General features: G+C 51.6%; 1 protein-coding gene across 2 annotated transcripts; it reads right to left on the bottom strand.

The window, feature by feature from the left end:
• Positions 1 to 5,758: 5,758 nt before the first annotated feature.
• Positions 5,759 to 20,647, bottom strand: SFTPD (surfactant protein D). 2 transcript variants are annotated; one of them, XR_006887367.1, is made up of 9 exons: positions 20,538 to 20,647; positions 17,980 to 18,181; positions 13,282 to 13,398; positions 12,894 to 13,010; positions 12,472 to 12,588; positions 11,970 to 12,086; positions 11,272 to 11,355; positions 7,990 to 9,824; positions 5,759 to 7,709 (listed from the first exon to the last, which is right to left on the bottom strand). XR_006887367.1 is itself a non-coding variant. In XM_046651970.1 (8 exons), exons 2-8 carry the CDS (start codon positions 18,176 to 18,178, stop codon positions 9,448 to 9,450), a joined length of 1,128 nt encoding a protein of 375 aa, XP_046507926.1. In that variant the 5' UTR covers positions 18,179 to 18,181; positions 20,538 to 20,647; the 3' UTR covers positions 5,759 to 9,447. The 2 variants fall into 2 exon arrangements, 1 of the variants encoding a protein (XP_046507926.1); XM_046651970.1 differs by having other exon boundaries at positions 5,759 to 9,824.
• Between the last annotated feature and the right edge of the window lie 4,048 nt (positions 20,648 to 24,695).

Genomic DNA, 24,695 nt, shown 5'->3' with positions numbered 1-24,695 from the left:
GAGAACTGTTTCCAGTTTTTGTCACCTGTCAATTTTGTCCAAAGTAACCGTGGACTGAGCACCTACACCTATTTCTCACGTCCACAGAAAGGCCGTCCGAGCAGGTGAGAATGGCCAATACACCTTGCTCTGGGCACGGCAGCTCTGAGTTCAGATCACATCTGTGAGTCAACGGTCTCCTGTGGAAGTGTAGACACGGCCAGGCCGACTGTGATTTGCTTCCCGGGCCAGCATGAAAGCAACTGCCCACTCCCGTGGCATTCAAGGCCCGGCTCTGGCCGCGCGCGGGTCCTGCATCTGCAGGGCCTTGTTCCTACAGGACCGTCTCTCTCTGGAGTCCGCCAGCTCTGCTGTGCTCACTTTTAGCCACGCCCAAACCAGAGGGCTGGGGCTTGGGGTGCTAGCTGAAGGCCTAGCATCACCTGCCTCAAATCCCCCTCCTTCCCAGGACCAGCTGCCTCGCTTCTCTGTGGCTGTCCAGGATCGACCAGCTCCGGGGGCACAGTCAGACCCCGGCCTCGCCCCTTGGTGTGGGCGTCAGGGCCGACAGCCTCTGCCCTGGTTGTTTGTTCGTTATTGTGTAACTGATCTGTGCTTCCGAACCTGCCAGAAATCGGGGATTTTTTTTTCTCATTAACCAGTAAGAGATCAAATGTCATCCTGGGGCCTGGGCTCGAGGCATCGGGACGTGGCCTTTGTAAGGTGATGTTGTCTCAGTGTCCCGAGTGGCTGATGGAACGCTGGGAGGAGAGGAGGGCCTCCGGCAGGCTCTGTCTGGGAAGAGGGCTCCCCACTCTGGCGGGAACGTGTGTGGGGAGGAGACAGTGTCTCCAGCTAGGGGTCAGTGGTTTGTCCAGGAAAACACAGGTGTTTTGCTCAAAAGAAGTGGGATGCAAGTAGCCATTAACTTGCTAAGCAAATGCCTTGGACTCGGCTAGCCACCGCCAGCCCCGGGTCCAACCTGCCCTGTCCTGGCAAGCAGAGTGCCTGTGCCATCTCATCTCATGCAGCTCTTCAGAGCAGTGACAGCAGAATTGCCTGGAAAGCTTGGCCAGATCCTAGGATCTTGGCTCCCCTCTGGACTCAGTGACTCAAAAATCTCAGAAATCTGTCGTCTTCACGAGGCCCCTCGGTGAGCCAGATGTTTGCCCCATTTTGGAAACCATCGCCTAAGAAATCCAGTCACCACAGCTGCTTCCTGCCTCATCTCACCTTTGCAGGGAGCCCTGGAGCCAGGGAGCCGGGGCTTCATCATTCCTTGTAGGTCAGACCCCAAGCTCCTTCAACGATTGGCGCCCCGCTAGTGAAAAGCAGCTGCCGACCTACATCCTTCCCTACCCGTTTCCAGGGTCTCTCTGCCTCCCCTGACTTCCAGGGTGGGTCTGCACCTGGGATACCTCTGGGGAGTGTCTGGGACTGGGGGGCCCTGGGCAGGTGAGACTCTGAGTGGGGCGTTGTGTATACACTGATTTGGGGGTATTTGTCTGTGTTTCTGTGCACGTGTGAGTGTGTGCGTGCCCGTAAGGAAACCTGCAGACCCAGGGCTTACCGTCCTCTGCATCCTGCTGCCAGGGGCTCGGCCCTGCTCTCCCCTCAGCCCGAGGCCAGGCCGCTATCTGCATGCCCTTCAATGGGGAGCATTGGCTCTGGGGGGTCCCAGAGTTTCTGGGCCAGCTTTGTGGGTGCTTGGTCCACAAGAGGCCCTGAGCTGTGCCCAGGGACAACTAGGGCTCCACAGAGACTGTCTGGGTGCTAATATGATCCTGCCTGCCAGGGCTTGGATCAAATGCCCTCATTACCCGCCCAGTCCTTATCTGACACTGGATCTAAGGTTGCCCAGCCCCAGACACCATTACAATGCTCTGTTTCATTGTCTCACTAGCAATTACAATCATCTAAAACCATCTTGGCCATTTATGTGTTTAAGTTACATCAGTGTAGCAGCGTCATCGAGAGGACCCTGGAGCCAGACTGCCTGGATTCAAGCCCTGGATCCACCACTTTGCAGCTGTGTGACCTCAGGCAAGTCACATGCCCTCTCTGTGCTTTAGTTCCCTTGATGGCAAAATTGGGATAATAGTAGAATGCCATGCAAGTGTTCGTTCTTCTTGTTGTTGTGATTATTTCAAGACTATGCTTCATTCACCTGTGCAGCCCCAGGGCCTAGAAAAGGCCTAGGAGCCACAAACACTTGATAACTTGGATGAATAAACGAATGAACAAATGAATGACTGAATCTCAGTTCTCCCCAAGATGGGTGACCCAACTCCCTTCTCTGGGGCCTGGCTCAGCTGCAGGCTGGACCCAGGAGAGAAACAGCCAGACTCATTTTGGAAAGTGGCTCTGGGCGCAGCCTGCTTTCAGGGGGAACTGCAGGTAGTGGCCCGGTAAGCTGTGCCTCCTGCTGCCCTCTGCTGGTGGTCTGGAGACAGGGCTGGGCAGCAACCAGAGGTCACAGGGCAGCCAGGTGAGGCCTGTCTGCATCTGCACACGCTCTTGCTTTACTCCGCTCCCCTTTTCACTCGTTTCACCCCCACTTGGAATGCTGTTCCCCAAACCCCCTACCCTGCAGGGCCAGGGCCAGACGCACGCTCCCGCGGGGTGACCACGGGTCTCCAGCAAGCCGGGCCTGGCAGCCCTCACTGTCCTGCAGGCCCTGGCTCCTGGCGGAATTCTCTGCTCCTTGTCTGTGTGTCCGTCTCCTTTCCAAACCTGGACTGTGACTCTTCGGGGCAGGACCCGCGTGCCACCCCCCACCCTCCTTCCTGTGTGCCCTGTGGACAGCCCTGCTGCTCTGGCCCGGCTCTGTGGAGCCTGCAACTGTGGTCTTCCCATCCATGGACTTTCTGGGTACCTTTCTGAAGTCCGATAAGAATCCAGCCCAAGGCTTTGCCCCCCGTCAGCATCAGCAGGGAGAGAAGCTGGGCTTGTCTCAGAATCAGTTCTTCTGGAGAACACCGCTAAGTGTTTACTCACGATTTTTGTGGTGACCCCACATTGTCTCAAAAGTAGGGGCAGTTGAGGCTGGGGACCTGTAACTCAGGAAACTTTAGGGGCTAGCCAAGGACCTGTGGGGGCACCGGTACAGGGGACGTGGGGATCTCCCCGGGGTCTCAGGTGGAGATGACTTTGTGGTGCCACCAGCTGTCAGTCTCTGTTGCAGTCCTGTCCTCGGGCTTCTGGAAGCCCAGCTGACAGACGACCCGGGATTCTTGCCGAGGTCCTGGAGGTGACATCATGGGCTCGGGGCATGCCCCTGGTTGAGTCCTGCAGAGCGCTGCCCCTCAAGCCGACCTGGCAAACACCAGCACGCGGCTGCCTCTCTTCTCCCCGACGTCGTGGCTGACAGGGCTCATCAGCTGCCCCTCCTCAGCCTGGACGAGACCCTGGAAGCCAGCTGCGCCCCGCAGTTATCACCCAGGGCTCCGGGATGGCTGTGGGAAGGAAGGCACTGTCTGCCCGCCCAGTGCTCCTGACCTGTCCCGCTTCCTGCTCACGGAGGAACCATGGCCTCAGCCACCACAGAGGCGCGATCAGGTACCATGTGCAGAGTCGCACGTGTGACCGTGTCCCCACTGGGGACATCCTCCGGAGAGCTCACCTTGCCCCCCCATGCAGACTCCTCCCTGTGCCCGTTTGGGGGCAGTTTCTGGGTGACCACGTCCCTTACATGGAGGGTCTGAGTCCTGAGCTCTCCAGGGCAGGAATCAGGTGGCCCACTCTTCTGGATTCCCTGTGCGAAGGGGTCTGGGGGTCTGGAGGTGGAAGCACCCGCGGAGTCTGAGATGGAGGGTGGAGGATGGTTGGAGAGGGTGAACACCACTCACTGTGACACAGTGATTCTTGACCAGCCACCAGGGTGATGGCTGATCCACAGAGAAAGAGCTGGGTCCCCTCCCCTCCCTGGCCAGGGAGCCAGGAACTGCATGGAGCCACAAGGCCAGAGGTGTAGACCCGGACCCGGGCCACGGAGTAACGGCCACGGAGGGCCGAGGGGGCACAAGTTCGGTCTTTCCTCCCCTCACTAAATCCTGACCACGTCTGGAAGGAGGGGATAGGGGCCCTGGAAGGAGGGGGATATGGCGCCTGGAAGGAGGAGATACCCCTGGAAAGAGGAGATGTGGCGCCTGAAAGGATGGGATAAGGCGCACGAAAGCTCTTTCTGTGGTCACAGTGCCTTTCTCATTGCTACTCCTCTACAAATTGGTGTTTTGTCTTATATAGATTTATCAGGAGATACATATCCATATATGTATATATTTTTTTTTTTTTGAGGAAGATTAGCCCTGAGCTAACATCTGCCTCCAATCCTCCTCTTTCTGCTGAGGAAGACTGGCCCTGAGCTAACATCCATGCCCATCCTCCTCCACTTTATATGTGGGACGCCTATCACAGCGTGGCTCACCAAGCAGTGCCATGTCCGCACCCGGGATCCGAACTGGCAAACCCCGGGCCGCCGAAGCAGAGCAAGCAAACTTACCTCTGCACCACTGCGCTGGGTCCCAAGCATATATTTTTTTAATTTGTCTTTTAGAAAATCTGGTTTCTGGGTTAATTTATCATTTCTGTTATTTTTATTTATTTTATGTTTCATTAATTTCACTTTTTATATTTGTTTTGTCTCTTTTTGTTGTTTTTGAATTTTGTTTTAAAAAGATAAACACAGTGTATTTTCAGTTCATGTTTTTATGTTTTCTAGATTTTTAGTCATGAAAGTAAAGTATATTTTCCTCTGAGGATAGCTTTAACTCTACCCCATAGATTTTTGGGTACATATTGTGGTTTGAATTTGTTAATGACTACTAAGATTGTGCAATTTTCCATGTTTCAATACTATTGGCCATCATTATCTCTCTTTTTATGAATTTCGTCTTCTCATTCTTATCCCACTTTTCCTATTTAGGTATTCATCTTTTTCTTATTGATTTTTACTTATGTATTTTGCACATAAACCAGCATTTTAATCTTAATTTCATGTTGTGTTTTACTTTTTGCCAGAGAAGTTTTATAGATTTTTGTGTAGTCAGATGTATCAATAATATTATTTTGGTTTTCTTCTCTGACGTCATTCTTAGATAGCTCTTTCCTCCTCCATGACTACACAAATCGTTACTTATATTTTCTTCTGATTTTGATTTTTATATGTTACTGAAAGAATATGATTTTATTTTTCCTTTAAATGCTTAACCATTTAACTCAGCATTATTAATTGAACAATTCCTTATTTTCCTACAATATTGGTATTCTATTTTTGTCATGCATATATGATATATATATATATATGTGTATCTGTAGACCCTTGGACCCTTTTTGGATTTTGTGGGGTTTTTTACATTGTTTTGTCTTTTCCTGTGTCAATAATACACTATTGTGCCTGTGTTAGCTTTATAAAGCCCTTTAACAAAAGATGATTAAGTCCACTCTTGTTACATTTTTTTAAAGTAATTTTTCGGGCTATTCTGGGTGTTTGTTTTTTCATGAAAGCTTTCGAACCATTTGATGAAGTCCTCACAGCCTCAGTAGCTCTTTTTGGGTTTGAATCCTTGGAGAATTCACATCCCCCTCATCCTCTTCCCACTCTCTTGGATCCATTCCTCTGATCACAAAAGGCGTTTTCTCGGCCTGAAGCTGCCATCGGACCTTTCGGCCCTGGGCTGGCCCAGCCACTTACACCCAGAATGAAGCACTCAGGGAGTTAATGAGTGCAGAGGGGCTGGTGTGAGTCATAGTGACTATTTCCTCAGATCAAGAGCCTGGAAACATCTTGAAAACACTTTATTCAGTCCTACAAAGGACTTACAGGTAGGAATTAAGGATTTCATTTGCTCAGCTCCTGCACTTATTCACTTCATTTGTTCTGTCTACTTACTAAATAAATATGAAAAGTGCCATTTTGCTCAGGCGGGGCCCTCGTGAGTCCCTCTGTGGCTCAAAGCCCTCTGAGCTGGGCCGCCTGAGGGAGACCACACTGCTTCAATAAACAGAGGTCAAATGTGTCAGTGTTCACAAGGTACCCAGTAGGGACCGGCCACGTATAACGACCCCCAGCTCCCGCTCACGGTCTATGTGGATCCAGGGGATCCCCAAAGGCCGTTGCTTTCCACACTTTCACTCAGGGTTCCAGATCGCTGGATTGTACCACTTTATATCTGCCAACACTTCTGTGATGACCATAGCATCGGAAAAGAGGGCATTTCCGAGATGTGCACTGGCCCTCATCCGCTTCCACCCAGAGGTGACACGTCACAGGCCTCTCTTATTGAAATGTTGGCAAATAACAGTGAAATGGATCACAAGATACCAGCTCTTAGTCATACAGAGGCCTAATAGTCACAGACAATTAGACTGAACAATTATAAGGAGTGTCCTGGTGACCGCGCCAGGAGATGGCTGTCCTCTATTCTCCCGGCTCACAGGTTTTATAGTCATCCACTCATTCCAAGTCTACTTGCTGAGCACCCCGATTGCCCATCGCTGGAGCACCATTCTACAGCTTATCTCTGATGTTAGAGACACACAGGGCTACAGCGTCTGTGAGGGCATGACCAGCTGTGTCCATCCAGTGCCTGGGAAATATTTGACATATAAATTAATATTTTATCTCCAGATACCTGGCTTCTTTGCTCTTGTATTTAAGACAGGTGACTTGGAAAGGTCAAGCATGGCACTGAAGTTGAATTAAGGGCCTCCGGAAGGTAAGAGTCATTGAGAATGCCCTGAACTTAAGTGACTCGGTTGTCCGTGTTCTATATAAGGGAATTCAGGGCAAAGATGGGATCCTAGGGAAGCAAACCCCAGAGGGCTCCCCACTGCTGCTCATTATGAGATGTGGGCTGGTTTGGTGGCAGGAGGGTTGAGAACCAGCAGGCAACTTGAGAATGTCCTATTCAACTGAGCAGGAGCTTCCTTATGAAACCGCTGTGGTCGTCTCCCCTCCAGACAGGAGGGGTCCCAGCCTGCTCCCAGGAAGTCACTTGGCATTGCGAGGGTCGTAACGCTCCTGAGAACATACGAGTCACAGTCCTGGCTTCTTCTGGCACCGAGGTCACTAGACTAGGAACCATGTCTACTGTGGTTGGGGTGGGGCTGAAACGGCTTAAGATCTGTGTTGACTGCTGCCCAGGAATGTCAGTACAGGAGAGGCCCCTACTCTGTAGAATGGTGTAGACCTGCGTTTTCTGAAATAGCTGCCCCAGTCCTCTCCCTTACCCAGGCTGTGCCTGCGGAGCCAAATGACACCTCCTTACTTGCTCTCTGTGCCGAAGAGCAAACCAGACTCCTGTGGCCCACGGGGCAGGTTGACCAGAAGCTTCTTCCTGGTGTCTGGGTTCTCCACATTCCCAGCCTTCAACATGGCAGGAGGTTTTTTTTTTCCCTACTGAGTCACATAGTTCTGCCACTCTTTCCTTCCCTCTTGTCAAGAAATAGGCTTTGGCTTAAGTATTGGAGCGGATAGTGACCACGTTGAGAGGGTCTGCCCAGACCAGCACAACCTTGTCTGGGTCCCAGTGGGTGTATTGTACAGTGTGGTCCCTCCCAGGCCCCAGGTTTAATTGGTTGGACCAGAGGGTGACATGTGGGGCAGGTAGATTCATTTCCACGGGAGTTTTGAATTGATGTCAAGCGAGAGCCTCTGATCTCTGGGTGGCAATCTCTGTGACACACGATTCCCTATGCTGGGCAGTTGAGACACTCGCAAGCAGAGGAAGCTGGTGGGTAAAGGAGGAAAAAGTGAGGATGCACAGAGAGAGACAGAGGCCAGCGGGGAAGCACGATGCTGCCTGTGCTCCCCGAGACCGTCTTGAGCCAACTCAGAACTCTCTGTTCTTGGAAGAAATGCCTCTCTCTGGCTTAAACAAGATTCAGTTACTGTCTCTTATTTGCAGTAAAAAAAAAAAAAAAAAAAGGCCTTTCTAAGCTCCCTCAACAAGCGTGTCCAGGTGCAGCCCCTGTTCTGGAAAGTTGTTTGCTCATTGTTGTATAACTGACCTGTTTCAAAAGCTTCCGGGGAATGGAGATTTTCCAAGAAACAGGAGGAAGATCTTATCAGAGAGCCTGAGCTGCATGCTGTGGCTTTTGTTTGATCCCTGAGGCATGACTGCAGGGGTGTTGGGAAGAGGGGTGGGTCTTGGGGGTCCCGTTCAGGCAGGATCAGAAAGGGCAGTCACCCTGGTCCCCGAGAGCAAAGAGACAGCGTTTGGTTTCCTGTCTGGGGAGGGTTCATCCACGTGTCATTCCAATTTCTTAAGCACTGGTGTCATTTAAATCATCTTAGCCGTAGTCTGTCAATGAAATCAGCTAAACATAAAGAGGCCTTTGGCCTAAAAATTCACAGGCCAAAAGTATAAGCTTTGAGGTCCCATGACCGTTTTCCGAGGAGCTGTAGAAGATGCCTGCGGCCCCGTGCGAGTCCCTCCCTCTCTGTGCTTGGTTCCCATATCCGTCAAAGGAGGAGGAGGATTTGACTGGACTACCTCTGGGGCAGAGTAGGGCAGGAAACTTCTGGAACTGCCAGGCCACAGGAGGGTTGGGGATGAACCTGGGCATGAGATGAATCTGTGCCTGATGTTTCAGAGGGAGTTAGGACTTTGCAGACAGTGCTCCCTCCCATGAGCCAGGAGGCAGTCACACTGACACAGATGGAGGGAGGACCTGGGCTGTGTGAGGATGAGGAGTCGACGGGGGTGAGGCCATGCAGTCGGGGGCGCGGGGTGGGGGCGGACGCTCCCGCCAGGTCATCCTGCTATGCTGTGCAGCTGTCTGGGCTCAGGCCTTGAAGCAGGAGGCAGCCCCTGAGGCCTCCCAGCCCCCTGGGTACTCCAGATTGCAGTGGCTACAGGAGTCTGTAGCTCAGGGAGAGGTCCTGAACAAGGGTGCACGTGGGGAGCCGTAAGCAGAAGGCACTGGAAGCCATGGGACAGATGAGCTCACCCTTAGGGAGCACAGGGAGAGAAGAGAACCGAGATCTGAGGGTCCAGCGCTGGCCATTAAGTGGCCAAGAGGAGGATGAGGAGCCACAAAAGAGGCTGCTAAGGAGCAGCTGTAAGGATGAGATAAAAGCCAGCCAGAGTGGTGTCCTGGAAGCCAAAAGAGGAAGAGGGGGGAGGGGAGAGGGGTCAGCGGACTCGGAGGCAGGGGGAGGAGGGCTGACGAGGAGCCATCGGGCTTTGCAGGAGGGAGGTCTTGGGAACCTGATTTTACCCCTGCAGCTGAGAAAGCGGTGGCCTTCCCTCCTCTGCCAGGGCTCCCACCGTGTGCCGCCGGTTGGTGCTTTATTCCCAGATGGGCGTTCAGCAGCAGCCCTGCCTGCTCCCCCAGCTCTGTGGAGACGCCCTGGCCGGCAGAGGTGTCATCTTTTATTGGCCTGTTGGCAGCACACGGGCCTGGGCCCTGCCTCACCGGCCAGGCTCCGGGCCAGCACTGCCTCCCCCGCCCCCACCCCGTGGCTCAGAACTCGCAGATCACAAGGCGCTGCTCCTTGCAGTTCTTGTCGTTCCACTTGCCGTTGGTGAGGATCTCCACGCAGTTCTCGGCCCCTCCGTTGTTGTTGGGCTCCCCCGGGGCCCAGTTGGAATAGACCAGGGTCTCCCCCGTGGGGTAGGTGAACTTGCCCTCTGTCGTGGCGTCGGTCATGCTCAGGAAGGCGATCTTGTTCTGAGCTGTCACCAGCTGCTGCAGGGCCTCGTTCTCAGCGGCCGAGCGTGGGGAGGCCAGCTGCCCCCCGGCCTGTGTGCACACCTGCTGTGCCTCCTCAAAAGATTTCTCAAAGCCTCCCGTCTTGAAGATCTTCTCCCCAACCCTTCGGCCATCGGGGAAGAGCTCAGCTAGAAAAGGAGAGAAGGCTGGCTGGCGCTCAGGGGCTCGTGGATGGAAATCTCCAGGGCTCCAGAGAGAGCTGTGCCCCAGCCTCACTGGGCTGATCAGGAGCCCGGGCTGCACCCTGACCCATTGCCCTTCTCCTCGGAGGAGCTTCAACAAGGACTCGGGGGGCAGTTTCTCCCCCCGCTCAAGGTCGCACCCAGGGTCAGTGCAAGAGTTCGTGTGCTGTCACTGGGTTTATGTTCCGTGCATCTGGGTGAGTGTGCGTGTGCATACATGAGCATGTCCATGATTCCATCTGAAGGGACACGGGAGCACTTAAGGGCCATCTGGATTTGTGTGTGCGCACGTGTGTGTGTGTACACGCGTGTGTGCTCTGTGTGAAGACAGGGTGGAGAGAGGGATGGTATTGAAGTGCACGTGTGTGCAGGTGCATGCACACGTCCTCCTTGGCTTGCAGGGGTGTGCACGAGTGAGTGACTACGTATGCAGACACGTGTGTGGAGAGAGGGAGACACGCCTAGTGCTGGAGCCCCTCATCCTTGAGTCCTTGAGCTTGAGGACTTGGGAGCCAACCCTGTGTCTCACCCAGTCAGGCCCCTTCATGCCCAACTTCAGAAAACTGTTTTTGGATCAATGAGATTTGCTGAAGGATGTGGACTCAAAGCTGACATCAAGGAGGAGGAGGAGGAGCAGCTGGGGATGGAGGTGGAGGTTCCCAAGGGCACAGGGCCCTCAGTCGTGTGCTGCTGGAGGCCTCTGGCTCCAGGATGCCCGGGTTAGGGAAGAATCTCTGCTCTGAACAGCCAGGGAGGTACAAGGAAAGCCTGCCCCCTGGCAGGCCCATGGGCACAACTAGGGTGAGGCACTTGGTGGCCACACACCAAGGTCAGGCCCCCACCAAGGCCTTGAACCCCGAGGGCAACATCTCAGCCCCAGCTCTTGGGACACAGTCTGAATTCTCTGCTGCCGTAGGCTGTGCAGCAACATCTCTGGCACTTGCACACCTGGCCCCACAGAGGTAAGAAACGCATCCTGTGTTGGGTGTCCCCGTGTCTGTGAGAGGGACCGGCACAGGGTAGGCAGGAGTGAAGCTCTGCAGAACTGTGCTGGGCTCAGGGCATCCATCTGGCTTGGGTCACGGTGGCTGTGATGCTGGGGGGTGTTCTGGAGCCTATGTCCTTGACCGTGCTCCCACCATCGCTGAACTGGGGACACGGGCCGCATCCTCCTACCCGTTCTTTGCATCTGCTTCCAGCTCTGGGAGCAGGTGCTGCGCTGCTGTGTCCTAGCCCTCTCCTTAGCCCCACTCCCTGCCCCGGTCCCGGGTCCAGCCCTAAACAAGGTCCCAGACAATCCTAGACCCAAGCCCAGCCAACTCCAAGTCAAGGCTCAGACCCCGTGTGTGGCTGTTCCTCAGTGCCCAGCTCAGGCTCAGGTCCAGGGACTCACCTTTCTTATACTGAGAGAAGGCATCCTGGAGTTGTTGTACCTGTCTTTGTAAGGCCTCCACCTGCCGCCTCAGAGCAGTGACATCTGCAGGAGGGAGGCTGAGTGAAGGCCTGTCCAGCACAGCCTGCGATCAGCTCAGAGCCTGGGCCTCAGGGCAGGGCGCCCACTTGCAGGCACATATTGGGAATGGGGCTAAGTTGCTGAACCGAACCCCAGGAAGCCCACCTCTGCTGACACAGTGCTGGCCCCTGCTGCCCACGGGATTTCCTGTGGTTCCGCTGTGAGCTAATTGTCCCCTGAGCAGACCCCTGCAACTCGCTGACACTGAACCAGATGACATTTTAACTCCAGACTCTGAGAATCTGAGAGCACTTCCTTTTTTGAGGGGACAGGAATACACGTTCCTCAGGTACTTCTCAACCACTGGGTTATGTGATGCTCAAAGCTACCCTATGATCTGGGAAGGGTGCTACACTCTTCCCAATGATCAGATGGAAAAACCGCCCAGGGTTGCCCTCCACTGAGTAACAGAGTTTAAAACCAGAGCCTAATTCTCCTGCCTCCCACCCAGCCAACCTCTCCTGCTTTCCACCCGCCAACTGTAGGTCACGGGGCGGACATCCAAGGGAAGGGGCTGCCTGAGGTGGAGAGGGCTCCTCTCTCCCCCACACCCCCCAGAGCCAGGGGGGCTACCTTACCTGGAAGCCCACTCTCTCCCTTTGCTCCTTTGTCCCCAGGGACACCTCTCTCCCCCATCAGTCCTGGGGGGCCCCTGGCACCTGGAGGTCCCTGTGGACCCACAGCTCCAGCAGACCCTGGGATCAGAGAAGGGGAGTTGGGTGAACTCTGCACACATTTCCCAGCGTTTTCACCCTCCCAGTACATGGAATGTCCTACGGCCCAGACACACACCCTCCCCATACACAGCCTGTTCCCAGGACCCAACCACGTGCCCTCTCTGTCCCCATCACTCAGCAACCAATCTTCCTTGTAGACAAACTGTCCATGTTGCTCACACCACACTCTCCCCAGATACAGACAGTCCCAGAGCCCAACAATGTATCCTCCTTGGATGTAGACTGCCCCCGTTGGCCAGGAACGCCAGTTCTGACTGGGTGGGTGGGGCAGAGGGGTGGGCATCAACAGCTTCAGTGGACGCATGGGAACCGGAGCCCAGACCCGGCTCCTTCCATCGCTCACCTGCTGTCCCAGCACTGCCAGGGGCTCCCGGCTGGCCAGCGGCTCCCCTGTCTCCTTTAGGACCCATGGGGCCTCTTGTCCCCGCAGAGCCCTGCATGCCTGGGGCACCCACTTCTCCTGTGGAAGGAACAGATTGGGAGAAATGCTGCTGAGAGTGTGTTCAGCGTGTGTCGTCCTCAGTCCTGGAGCTTTTCACCCGCAGCTCCAGGTGGGAGAGTACTCGGGAGACTGCCCCTTATTGCCGGGATGGCAGCAGGGAAGTGCTGCCGAGGTGAGGCTGTGGGGGAAGGGCTGCGGCCGGGCCTTCCCAGTGCCGGTGGGCTGGGCCTCCTAGTGCTCTGAGCATGCCTTCCAGCACATCATGCTCTGCCAGCGTCCTTCCTCTCTTTCCCTCCCACAGAGCCCATGTGCCAACCACCTACCTTTGGGCCCAGCCTCTCCTTTTGGGCCTGGTTTTCCTTGAGGTCCCATGTTCCCCTGCCTCCCTGCAGGACCCTCTTTTCCAGCTGGACCTGGAGAACCTTGAGGTCCTGGAAGTCCTGGGGAAAAGGACCAGCCCAGTGAATGACACTAAGTCTTCTTGGAAGCGGGAGCGCGTGATAAAATGAGAGCAGTAATGGGAGTCAGAGAGGCAACGTCATCCTAAGGATGCTGCCCAGCCACATCCCAGTCTTCCCTGAGTAACCCAGTGCCACCTTCAGAACGACCCTCTTCCTTCTTCCTGGGATAGGATCTGGGCATGCCTCCCCGCACGTCCTAGTGGCAGCAGCACCTCCTGCAGTCATCTGCATTCCATGTCCAGCTGCTCACCACGTGGTCCAGCGTCTCCTTTGGGTCCAGGTTCTCCAACAGACCCATTGTCCCCTTTGGGCCCAACTGGTCCAGGTGGTCCAAGCATTCCTGCTCGTCCTACAGCTCCTGGCAGACCTGCAGCAGCAGAGAAATGAGAATGAACCTGGCTCTGCGTAAACCTGTAGGGTCAGGCCGGTGGCATTCCTTCCGGGTTCTACAGGGCGTAGACGTTTCACCTCCACACTTCTCAGTCCAGGGGTGACCCGGGAAATGAATGTCCACATCCCCATTTTACAGGCTTCCCAGAGTTGGAGGCGGATCCCAGCAGGCATCCTGTCAGCATCCCCCTGGATCATGTACTCCTCACTCTCCCCTTCCCAGAACCAAAGTTTGCGTCAGAAGTGATGCCCAACACTGATCATCAGGGAAACGCAAATCAAAACCACAGTGAGATATCACCTCACACCTGTTAGAATGGCTGTTATCAGAACCACAAGAAATAACAAGTGTTGGCGAGGATGTGGAGAGAAGGGAACCCTCATACACTGCTGGTGGGAGTGCAAACTCGTGCAGCCACTATGGAAAACAGTATGGAGATTTCTCAAAAAATCAAAAATAGAAATACCATAAGATCCAGTGATTCCACCTCTGGGCATTTTTATCTGAAGTAAATGAAAACACTCACCTGAAAAGATATTTGCACCCCCATGTTCATCACAGCATTATTCACAATAGTCAAGATGTGGAGACAACCTAAGTGTCCAGTGAGGGATGAATGGATAAAGAAAATGGGAGATATATATACAATGGAATATTATTCAGCCATAAAAAAGAAGGAAAGCTTGTCATTTGCAACAACACAGATGGTCCTTGAGGGCATTATGCTAAGTGAAATAAGTTAGACAGAGAAAGACAAATACCATATGACCTCATTTATATCTGGAATCTAAAAAGATTGAACTTACAGATACAGAGAACACATTGGTGGTTGTCAGAGGTGAGAGTGGTGGGTGGGGGAAATGGGCAAAAGTGGCCAAAAGATAATGTAAAGCATGGTGACTATAGCTAATAATACTGTATTGAATATGTGAAAGTTGCTGAGAGAGTAAATCTTAAAAGTTCTCAGCACAAGAAAAAGTTTGTAACTATGTGTGGTGGTTGATGTTAACTAGACTTATTGTGGTGATCATTTCACGATGTATACAAATATTGAATCCTTATACTGTATACTTGAAACTAATACATCAGCTATATCTCAATTTTTAAAAAGCTATGTAACATGGTCTTGAAACTATAGACAACAGGCCAAATTATTATCTAACACGTCATTAAGTGATAAAAGTATGCTATAAACCCTATGTTCAATATGCTCCTGTTTCCTAAACATGTACGTGCATTGTCAGGTGTGTGCACAGGTAATACACAGTGGAAAAAACACAGGAAAGGGGTACACACAAGTGTTAACAGTTGTTCCCTCAAAGGGGTACAATTAAGGTAATTTTAATTTTCTTCTTTTTTGTCTTTAGTGATCACATATTACTTTTGTATTGAAAAAATGATCATTTTTTAAAAAAAACATGTTACCTCAAGAAAGGCTGCCTAAGCCTAAAATTATACAAGATTTATGCAAAAGGAGGAAAGGGAGCAAATGACCATCAATACTGAAGAATGTTACACTCCATTCTGCTAGTTTGGTTATTCCTTTTTATTGAGGTGAAATTCATATAATGTAAAATTAACCTTTTTAAAGTATACAATTCAGTGGCATTTAGCACATTCACAGTGTTGTGCAACTATCTCCTCTGTTTATTTAAAAACCTTTCATCGCCTGCAAAGAAAACTCCACACCCATTAAGCCATCACTCCCTGGCCCCTCTCCTCCCAGGCCCCGGCTACCACGATTTTGCTTTCCGTCCACATCACCTATTCTGCATATTTCTTAGGGATGTGTTCATACAACATGCAACGCTTTGTGTTTGGCTTTTTAAATGTGGAGTGATGTTCTTGCGGTTCACCTACTTTGTAGCGTGTCTCAGTGCATCATTCCTTTGTATGGGTGAACAGTATTCCATTCTACGGAGAGAACACATTTTCTTTATCCATTCTTTGCTTGATGGACATTTGGGCTCTTTCTGTCTTTTGGTTATTGAGAACAAAGCTGCTATAAACATTCATGTGCAAAAAGAAAAGAAAAGAAATGACACCTCACAGGTGGTGCTCACTTGTTCCCTTGCTCGTTATTTCATTTATTTGTTCATTAAGAAACCATCTATGGAGCTTAACTTTATGCTTAGTGCTGGGCAAGGTGCAAATGTTAGCAGCAGGTCTGGCCTGCAAGGGATCTGTGACAGGATTTTAAACTGTGAGGCATGGGCAACGGGTGAGGAAGACAAGTCCTGGGATGTCCCGCGTCCCATCACAGCGCGCCTGACCCCTGCACACACACGTACTCAGCGCTGTCGTCCTGAAGGAGGAAATGGGACTCCGGGGCGAGGAGGATTTAGAGAGACTTGTAGAGCAGAGGGGACATTTTGGTCTTGGGAACGGTGCTCCCAGGGCAGGAGGGGCCAGGTCTGCCTGGGGCGAGAACGCGTTGTTGGTGCGGGACTGGTGCATTAGACGGGCAGCTGAGTGTCTGTGCGGGGCATTGTGCCCTGATTTTAGTTGCAATCCTCACTAGGAATGAAATGGAAGCACAGGGACTGTAGGATGGGCACCATGTCCCATACCCAACAGTGCAGTGGGCAAGGAGCAGAGATGCCCCAGCCCCAGGTTGAGCCTCTCTTGGGCTCCACACTGGCCAGGACGGCAGCAAGGCGAGGGGCCAAGGGAAAAAGCCGCTCCCTGGGAGGGAGCGTTGGAGGTTGCCCACCCTTGGTGCACCAACTACGGAGGCCGTGAGAGCACTGAGGTGGGGGGAGGGACCCTCTCTTCAGCAGCAAGCACCCACACCTCCCAAAGCACCCACTTTGCATCCTGGGATCCCCGAGGGTCTAGCCCTGCACGCTCATGCCACCTGAAGTGAAGCTTTACGGACCAGCGGTGTGGCCAGTCTTAACTGCACTCAAATTCCTCCCGTCTTTGCATTTTACATTCATTCATTCCACAAGTATTCCCTGAGCTTCTCTACGTGGGAGGCACTGTCTTAAATGCTGAGATATAGCAGCGAAAGAAAGAGACAAGAAATCAAATCTCTTCTTCATAGAGCTTGAACTCAAGTGCACAGTGACTAGAAGCCTGTCGGCTGACGCAGCTGTGCGCAGTTCTGTCTCCAAGCGCTGATCCAAGGCCAGGCTTGGAAAGTAAGTGCACGGGGTGAGGCATCTGCACAAGAAAGAGAGGTCTCAGCCACACTCCATGCCCTGGGTTCAGAGCGCCGCTGTGGGAAAGGCCCCCCCAGGATTCAACTCAGGGCACCTCTGGGAATTAGAGAGAACTGGGATTCTCCGAGAGAGAGCTGGCACCTTGAATACCACCCTTCTCGTGAGTCCACTTCCAGGCAGCCTTCCCTGAGCCCCAGCCCATTGCTGTTGGGAGCCCCTTTCTGTCTGGAAGGGACAGACACGTGCTAGCTTACCTCCTATTCTACAAAGCCATGGGATGTTGCCTGTGCTTTCCAGCTTAAATGTCGTTAGTTTCCTTCCTCTCTAACCAAAACGCAAACTCTGGAAGGATAAAGACCACGGTTGATCTTTCCCGAGCCCTAGCCCAGCACCACAGGGGTCCTTCTGTCCTTGTTGCTGGTTCATCGAATCAGCTCTTCTTGACAATAAAACCCAGATCCTCCCCATGAGGCAGTATTTCTCGGATAATTCCATTAGCAAGCAGGACCTCCGGAAACCTAAGGAGAATTCGCCTGATTGGCGCAGCAGGAAGATGCAACCTTATCCTGAAGACTCAACAGAAACGAAACCTTAGTTCGACAGTTGTTACTGTGTGGTGGATACCACTCCCATTTACAGATGAGCAAATCGAGACTCAGAGACCCCAGGGGCTTGTCTCTGGAAGGTCCTTGCTGTGGAGGGGGAGCCAGCAGTCACGCACACATCTGCCTGAGGCAGAATCCCAGGTCCTTTTCACCTTCCAGATTGGGTGTCATTTAGCCTTTCTTCGTCACAATTTTCTTACCTGTCAAATGGGACGAGCATGTCCTTTGCGAGACTTTTGGTAGGATTACATGAATTACTTAAAGACCACCCAAGCACAAGGCTGGACAAAGAAACGCAAGCGCCCTTTGCTTCTCTCCGTAACGTGTTTAGGACAAGTCCTTTGGATCAGGCCTGAGTACGGGCCCCCAGAGCCTTACCCTCTGCCTTTGTACTGAATTTAATTAAGTTAAACATGAAAAATATTTAACTCCCTGCACAGGCACTATTTATCAGAATGAACAACTGTTAAGTGCTGGAGTGGAGGTCAGTGGGCTCCAAATACCCACTATTGTCTCATTCTTGGAGTGAGAGGAATCAGAATCTTCCAGGGGAGGAGTCAGAGCAGCTGGTGAGGGCGGGAGGCACATGGGGGCTCAGGGCAGCCTGTCATTTGCCAACCAGTAAAGCGATGTTTTAGGTAGACTGAAAGTCTGGGGGAAACCCACCCCTTGGGGAGAAGAAGCCTGTGTCCAAGCCTCCCAGAGCAGAATGGCCAGAGTTTCTGAGTTGGTTACAATTCCAATGCCCACCACTTCCCACCAGCACAAGCCCATGGTCCCAGCTCTACCTGGATCCCCCTTCTCGCCCCGGGGGCCCTCTCTCCCGTCCCGTCCATCACGACCAGGCAGGCCACTCTCCATGGGGCTACACATGACCAGGGTGCAGGCGTTGGTCACTGTTCTCTGGGAATAGGTCTTCATTTCTGCTCCCAGTGACCTTGAGGGCCGTGTGAGCAGGACCAGCACAGAGAGAGGGAGGAGAAACATGGCCTGGGCAGATGAAGAGAAAGAGAAAGGACATGCTCTTGGTTCTAGGACGTGGGTTACGGTTTGGCCCGGCTCCTGTGTTACGGTTTGGCCCGGCTCCTGACGGTCAGGAGAAGCACTTCCCCCACCTGCCCTCCCCTCATGCAGGACCAAGAGCAGCAGGACTCTGAAAGCAGCGTAGGGGCAAAGTGAGCATATGGCGTGGCCTGGGAGGGCATGAGTCAGCCAGCTGGAACTCTGATGTGGGTTGACATCCACCTATTCTCAGATGCCCCGTGTCGTCCCTTCTTGTGTTTTCCGTTGGACGCTGCCATTGGCATGGAGGCTAGGATGTAGAATTCTGCACAGAGGCCGTGTGTCACATCAGGAAGGATCCACTGAGTGCTTTGGGCAGGACCTTTCCCCTGTCTGGACCTCCTTCTCCCTGTCTGTACCATTAAGGTGTTTGGCTCAGCTCTGACGAGGCAGACCTGGTCCTCTCACTCACTGCCTTGGATGGACTAGAACTGCTGGTCTGCGGGCCTGGTCTGAAAAGGAGCCAGAGTCCCGAATGCTGAGCACAGGATGGTGCATGGCTGCGTGTTTGCCCGGTGATTTGTCGTTCCTGGGCTAGATGCTGTCTCCATGAGGAAAGTGCCAGAGAGAACCCAGGTGAAAGTTCTCAGACACATTTAGTCAGCAGCTGGAGAGACCCTGGGATGCCTAGAGCTCTGCCCGGACCACTGGAGAGGACTCGGAAGAGGGGCCTCATGGAGGAAGGGCACATGTGCGATGGACTCAGGCACAGGAGGCTGGTTCTGGAGGCAGGAAAGAGCAGGCGTCTAGGAGGGCATCCAGTGACCGTCTGAGAGGGACTTAGGAACTAGGGGCGATCAGGGAGGATGCAGAGTCTGCGTCACTCCCAATGTTGGGCTTTTTTCCTCTCTCAGAGAGAAACTGTTAAGTTGAGGATGGAAAGAGCTTGTGGGAGTTGCAGGGGCTGGGAACAAAGCCTGAGGGACCTGTGCAAAGGAGAAGGGGGCCACTAGGCAGCTGCGGTGGCGGCAGGGGAAGGAACTCCTGGCCAGACAGCTGCCTCCTTCTTTGGTTGCTGGTGATTCTGGGCTGTGGATGAGCCCTATTTTGCACTAGCCTCTTTTGATTTTGAATTCCTCACTTCCTCAGGCATTCTAGGAGTCTCTAGAAACACCCAGGTGGGCTCGCAGGCCAGCTGCCGCTTCACTGCACTTGCCGTGGCAGAGGCTCAGTCAGGAGCATCAAGGACCACGACGGAGCACGGGCAGCATCCCTGGTCTGCAGCTTCCACCACTGTGGGGCCCTGCACCCAAATCTGGGGAAGGATGAATAGCAATAGGCTTTGTGCCCAATGGCTCAGGATGGCGCAGAAGGCACCGCTGCCCTTTGTGGTGGGAAGGGGACTTGGAGAAGCTAACGCACAGCTTTTCAGACCCAGGATTCAGGGGAGGCATCTTGCTGGCACTACAGAGGGTGAGGGCAGAGCCACAGCCCCCTCAGCCGATGTAGTGCTCAGTTTATGACAAGCTTTCAGACTAAGATTTTATTGAAAAAATGAATCCTCTGAAAATTGGTTGGAAAATCATTGACCTAGTCCGGTAGGTTTATTTATTTATTTTTTTTTTGAGGAAGATTAGCCCTGAGCTAACTGCTGCCAATCCTCCTCTTTTTGCTGAGGAAGCCCGGCCCTGAGCTAACATCCATGCCCATCTTCCTCTACTTTATACGTGGGACACCTACCACAGCATGGCTTGCCAAGCGGTGCAACGTCCACACTGGGGAGCTGAGCCAGTGAACTCCGGGCCGCCAAAGTGGAACATGCACACTTAAGCGCTGCGCCACCAGGTCGGCCTCACAGTAAGTATTTTTTTTAAGTAAAGATTTGAGGCTAAGAGAGGAGTGTGTTTATCCAGGTGCCACAGTCAGCTGGTGCCAGAATGGACTTAGAACCCTGGCCTGTGAATGCCTGATCTGTTTCTCTGCCACCACCCTTGTTTCTGAAGGAATCAGAGATGGAGAGGAGCCAAGGGAGAAGCTGGAGCTGCATTTTCCACTGAGGCTTCTGCACGACGGCATCTGGGGTCTGGCTAGGTGTCACACCCCACTCACCCACCCTCCCCCAGCCCAGCAGGCAGATCTCCCACTGAGCAAAAGGAGTGGAGCGAGGGGCAGAAAGGCACAATTATTACCCCACTATGACCCCACCTCTCACACCCACACTCCGGGACCGACTGCCCAGACTCTGCCTTCCTCAACACCGGGAGGATGAGCTCCCCATATGGGCAGGGAGATATTCACCAGACGCTGGGAGAACAAAATGAGAGGCGAGGACAGAAGTACTCACGGTTGCGTCCTCTAGGGTTCCAGGATCTCCAGGCAAACTAGCCTTTCCTTGGTAGGCGCTGGCTATTTATACCTGCCCTGTAAGCTGAGCCTCCCAGCTCTGGTCTTCTGAGAACACTCTTCAAAAAGTGGGGCAATTTTCTTCCTTGTTTACTCACTCTCCTCTGGCTCTGGAAACCTGCCATTGATATTCATAACACCACACGCATACCACCTTAGAGTTTGTAGAGCGCCCTCAGTCCTTGACCTCCTCCACACCTCACTGCAGCCCTGTGAGTTAAGTGGCATCATCAGTGTCTGCATTTTGCTGATGTCCAGGAATCCAAGGTCCAGAGAAGACCAGCAAGCTGCACAATGACTTGCAACTATCGCAAGAAACCTGTATTTGAAGATTTCCAAGAGCCAGGACTTGCTACGCCCACTTCTCTTCTTCTTCATCTCAGTATTGCTGCCCAGATACTGGGGAAGAGCTGGGAGCTCCTTAGCATGTCTGGGCAGGGGTGGGGCATGTGGAGGGGCTGCAGGCTGTGGGGACATGCCTGAAAGAGCTGCTACCTGGCAGGGTCACTCTTTTGCTGTCTGCTCTGGATCTAGGAAAGTGCCCCACTTGCCTTTTGTGGGATGGCCTCCCCTTAACTTCCTTCTCTCATCTCTCCACCGTCTGAGCTGATGTTTGCCTGTGCATTGCTCTAGTGGCCAGTTTGGGCCCCTGAGCTGCTGCCACACTGTTGCAGCCGCCCACAAGGAAACTCCCTACCAGGGATCATGGGGCAGCTGCCTGCCCTATTGCCGTTGCTAGCATCTCTTGCTTCTAGATCCCCATGACTTTATCTCTTGCATCAACCCCTTGCCTAGGTCCACACACCAGCTGCCTCAGGTCTCCACTTCTCTCCTTTGGCCACCTCATTGGTGGTGCTGACTTGCTCCTGGCTTTTGATGCTCCTTGTGGCATCTCCTCGTATATTGCAGGATCTATAATGTCAGATTTCCTCAGCTGGTAGGGAAAGGTCTTGTTTCCCATATTGCAATTTTTTGAAGCAGGATCCCATAGCGGAGTCCCCTGGACCTCGATGTTAGAACTCTTTCATTATTAACACACAGCCATCTCCATTCTAGGGGGTTCATGTGCCTCCTAAAGGTCTAGGTCAGCATGGAGACTGAGCCAAACCATTGCTCTCCCCTCCCACACAAAGCCTACTTGTCAAGTCTTATATTTTCCTTATTTATGGTGACTTTAATTTCAGGAGCCCTGTACTTGTTGTTGGCAGCCCATTAAGTGCCACCGCCTCGCCTGTCAAATACATCCCTCACAATGCCCTGGGACCCCCACTATAGCACAAGATATGGTGTTTCCTTTGTCTAACTCTATATTCAACAGAGTCTAGTTTTATTTCAGATCCAACCCAGACACTCATGTTTCAGTGATAACCTTTGCTTTCCTTGGTTACACCAATACAGACAAGAAGAATCAGATTTTAAATGGTAATCGCAACAGCTTTCATGCAGAGGACCACTGGAGCACCTTCTCTGCCCAAGACAAGGTCCAGGATGACCACCCGGTTTCTTTGGGAGCTAGCCACTGATGCTGCACTGCAGGCTCGGCAGTATCTGCAGCCCCCGGTGGACCTCATTAGCTGCACTTTCATCAGAGCCAAGCTGTGGCCTCTGATATTTGGCTTTCTAGCTGCTTGCCCACATCACTGCTGAAACTCCCAGCTGAGTGTGCGCATTGGAGGTCTTATCGCTGCCAGGCCATGAGGGGAACTTCGGGCCCTAGGAGACGTTCAAGACAGTGGTTCTAGGTCCCCACCTTAGCCTCATTGACTTCTGTTAGAGCTTGGTTCCGGGCTCCAGACACATGGCCCATAACCCTGACTTCAATTCTCGCCCCATAGGTGCCACAGTGTTGTTCTCACTTACTCTCCCTGCTATTTGGACCTTGATTCTTCTCTATTTCTGGCTTGATGCTTTCCTCTGACTTCTAAGCTCACCCTATTTTCTTGGAGAACTTCTGGTCTCTAGAGACCTGAAACCTGCTCCAGATCTTTGCCTAATTGTGAACTAAGCCAGTACACCCTAATTATGTGTTTAATGATTGGGGAAGGAAGCAGGAACAGACGTATGGCATCATGGGAACTTGTCCAGCCTGACTTCCTTTTTTTGTGTGTGAGGAAGATTGGCCCTGAGCTAACATCTGCTGCCAATCATCCGCTATTTTATGTGAGATGCTGCCACAGCATGACTTGACGAGCGGTGCCGGGTCTACGCCCAGGATCTGAACCTGTGAACCCTGGGCTGCCAAAGCACAGTGGGTGAACTTAATTGCTGTGCCACCTGGCTGGCCCCACAGCCTGATTTCTTGGAGACATTTCAATCTGTTTATTCTAAAATCAACAACAATTGCATTAACACTGACCCATTCCCTTTTATTTCTCTTGAAGTAAATTCCACTGAATTGCATGCTTGGTGTATCCGTTCCTTATCCCTTCAACCTAGAGAGTTCTCAACAATTCCAGCCCAAGATGACCATGTACCTTCATTTTCAGTCACTCTACTATCTTCTTTTGTGACTTGTGTCCTTGTGTTCTTTCCCTGTGTCTTCACTGAGACTGTAAGTTTCCTTTTTTTAAACTACTTAATTGAGGTGTGATTAACATACAAAAAGCTGTACATGTTTAATGTAAACAACCTGATGAGTTTGGAGATAAGTGCACACCTGGGAAACCGTTACTACAATCGATGTGATAAACTTATCCATCATCTCCAAAAGTTTCCTCCTGCCCCTAACTTTGTAATTTTTAGGTTTTTATGGTAAGAGCACATAACACAAGATCTACCTTCTTTGCAAATTTTTAAGTATACAATGGACCATCATGAACTATAGGCTCTGTGTTGTGCATTGTAATTTCCCGCTTTCATTTCTAATTTTATTTATTTGAGCCTTCTCTCTTTTTCTTGGCAAATCTGGCTAAGGGTTTGTCAATTTTGTTTCTCTTCTCAAAGACCCCGGTCTTAGTTTCATGTATCCTTTATCTTATTTTTCTAGTCTCTATTTCATTTATTTATGCTCTAATTTTTATTATTCCCCTCCTTCTGCTGACTTGAGGTTTCTTCTTTTTCTGGTTCTGTTAGGTGTACTTTAAGATTAGTTATTTGAGGTTTTTCTTGTTTGTTGAGGTGGGCCTGTATTGCTATGAGTTTCCCTCTTAGAACAGCTTTTGCTGCATCCTATAAGAGAGTCGGTATGTTGTATTTTCATTATCATTTGTCTCCAGCTATTTTTAAATTCCTCCTTTGATTTATTCATTGATCCAGTGGTTGTTCAGTAGCATGTTGTTTAGTCTCCACATATTTGTCACTTTTCCAGCTTTTTTTCTTGTAGCTGATTTCTAATTTCATAGCATTGTGGTCAGAAAAGATGCTTGATATGATTTCAATCTTCTTAAATTTATTGAGGCTTGCCTTGTTTCCCAACACATGGTCTTTCATTGAGAATGTTCCATGTGCACTTGAGAAGAATGTGTGTTCTGCTGGTTTGGGTTGGAACGATCTCTCTTTATCTATTAAGTCCATCTGATCAAGTGTGTCATGTAAGTCACTATTTCCTTTTCAACTTTCTGTCTGGATGACCTATCCATTAATGTAAGTAGGGTGTTGAGGTCCCCTTCCATTATTACGTCACTGATAATTTCTCACTTTAAGTCTGTTAATAGTTGTCTTATATGATTTGGTGCCCCTGTGTTAGGTGCATATGTATTCATAAGTGCTATGTCTTCTTGGTGGAAAGTCCCTTTTATCATTATATACTGCCCTTAATCGTCTCTTATTGTCTTTTTTATCTTGAAGTCTGTTTTGTCCAATGTAAGTATAACAACACCTGCTTTCTTTTATTTGCCATTTGCTTGGAGTATCATCCTCCATCCCTTCACTCTGAACCTATGTTTATCTTTAGAGCTGAGAGGTGTTTCCTGAAGGCAGCATATTGTTAGATCAATTTTTTCTTTTTTTGGTGAGGAAGATTGTCCCTGAGCCAATCTTCCTCTGTGCCGATCTTCCTCTACTTTGTGTGTGGGACACTGCCACAGCATGGCCTGATGAGTGTGTGTATGTCCATGCCTGAGATCCAAACCCATGAACTCCAGGCCTCCACAGTGGAGTG

The sequence above is a fragment of the Equus quagga genome, chromosome 2 (genome assembly GCF_021613505.1).
Source record: "Equus quagga isolate Etosha38 chromosome 2, UCLA_HA_Equagga_1.0, whole genome shotgun sequence".
Lineage (NCBI taxonomy): Eukaryota > Metazoa > Chordata > Mammalia > Perissodactyla > Equidae > Equus > Equus quagga.
Note: the sequence above shows the minus strand (reverse complement) of the source record. Positions and strands in the feature narration are given on the sequence as shown.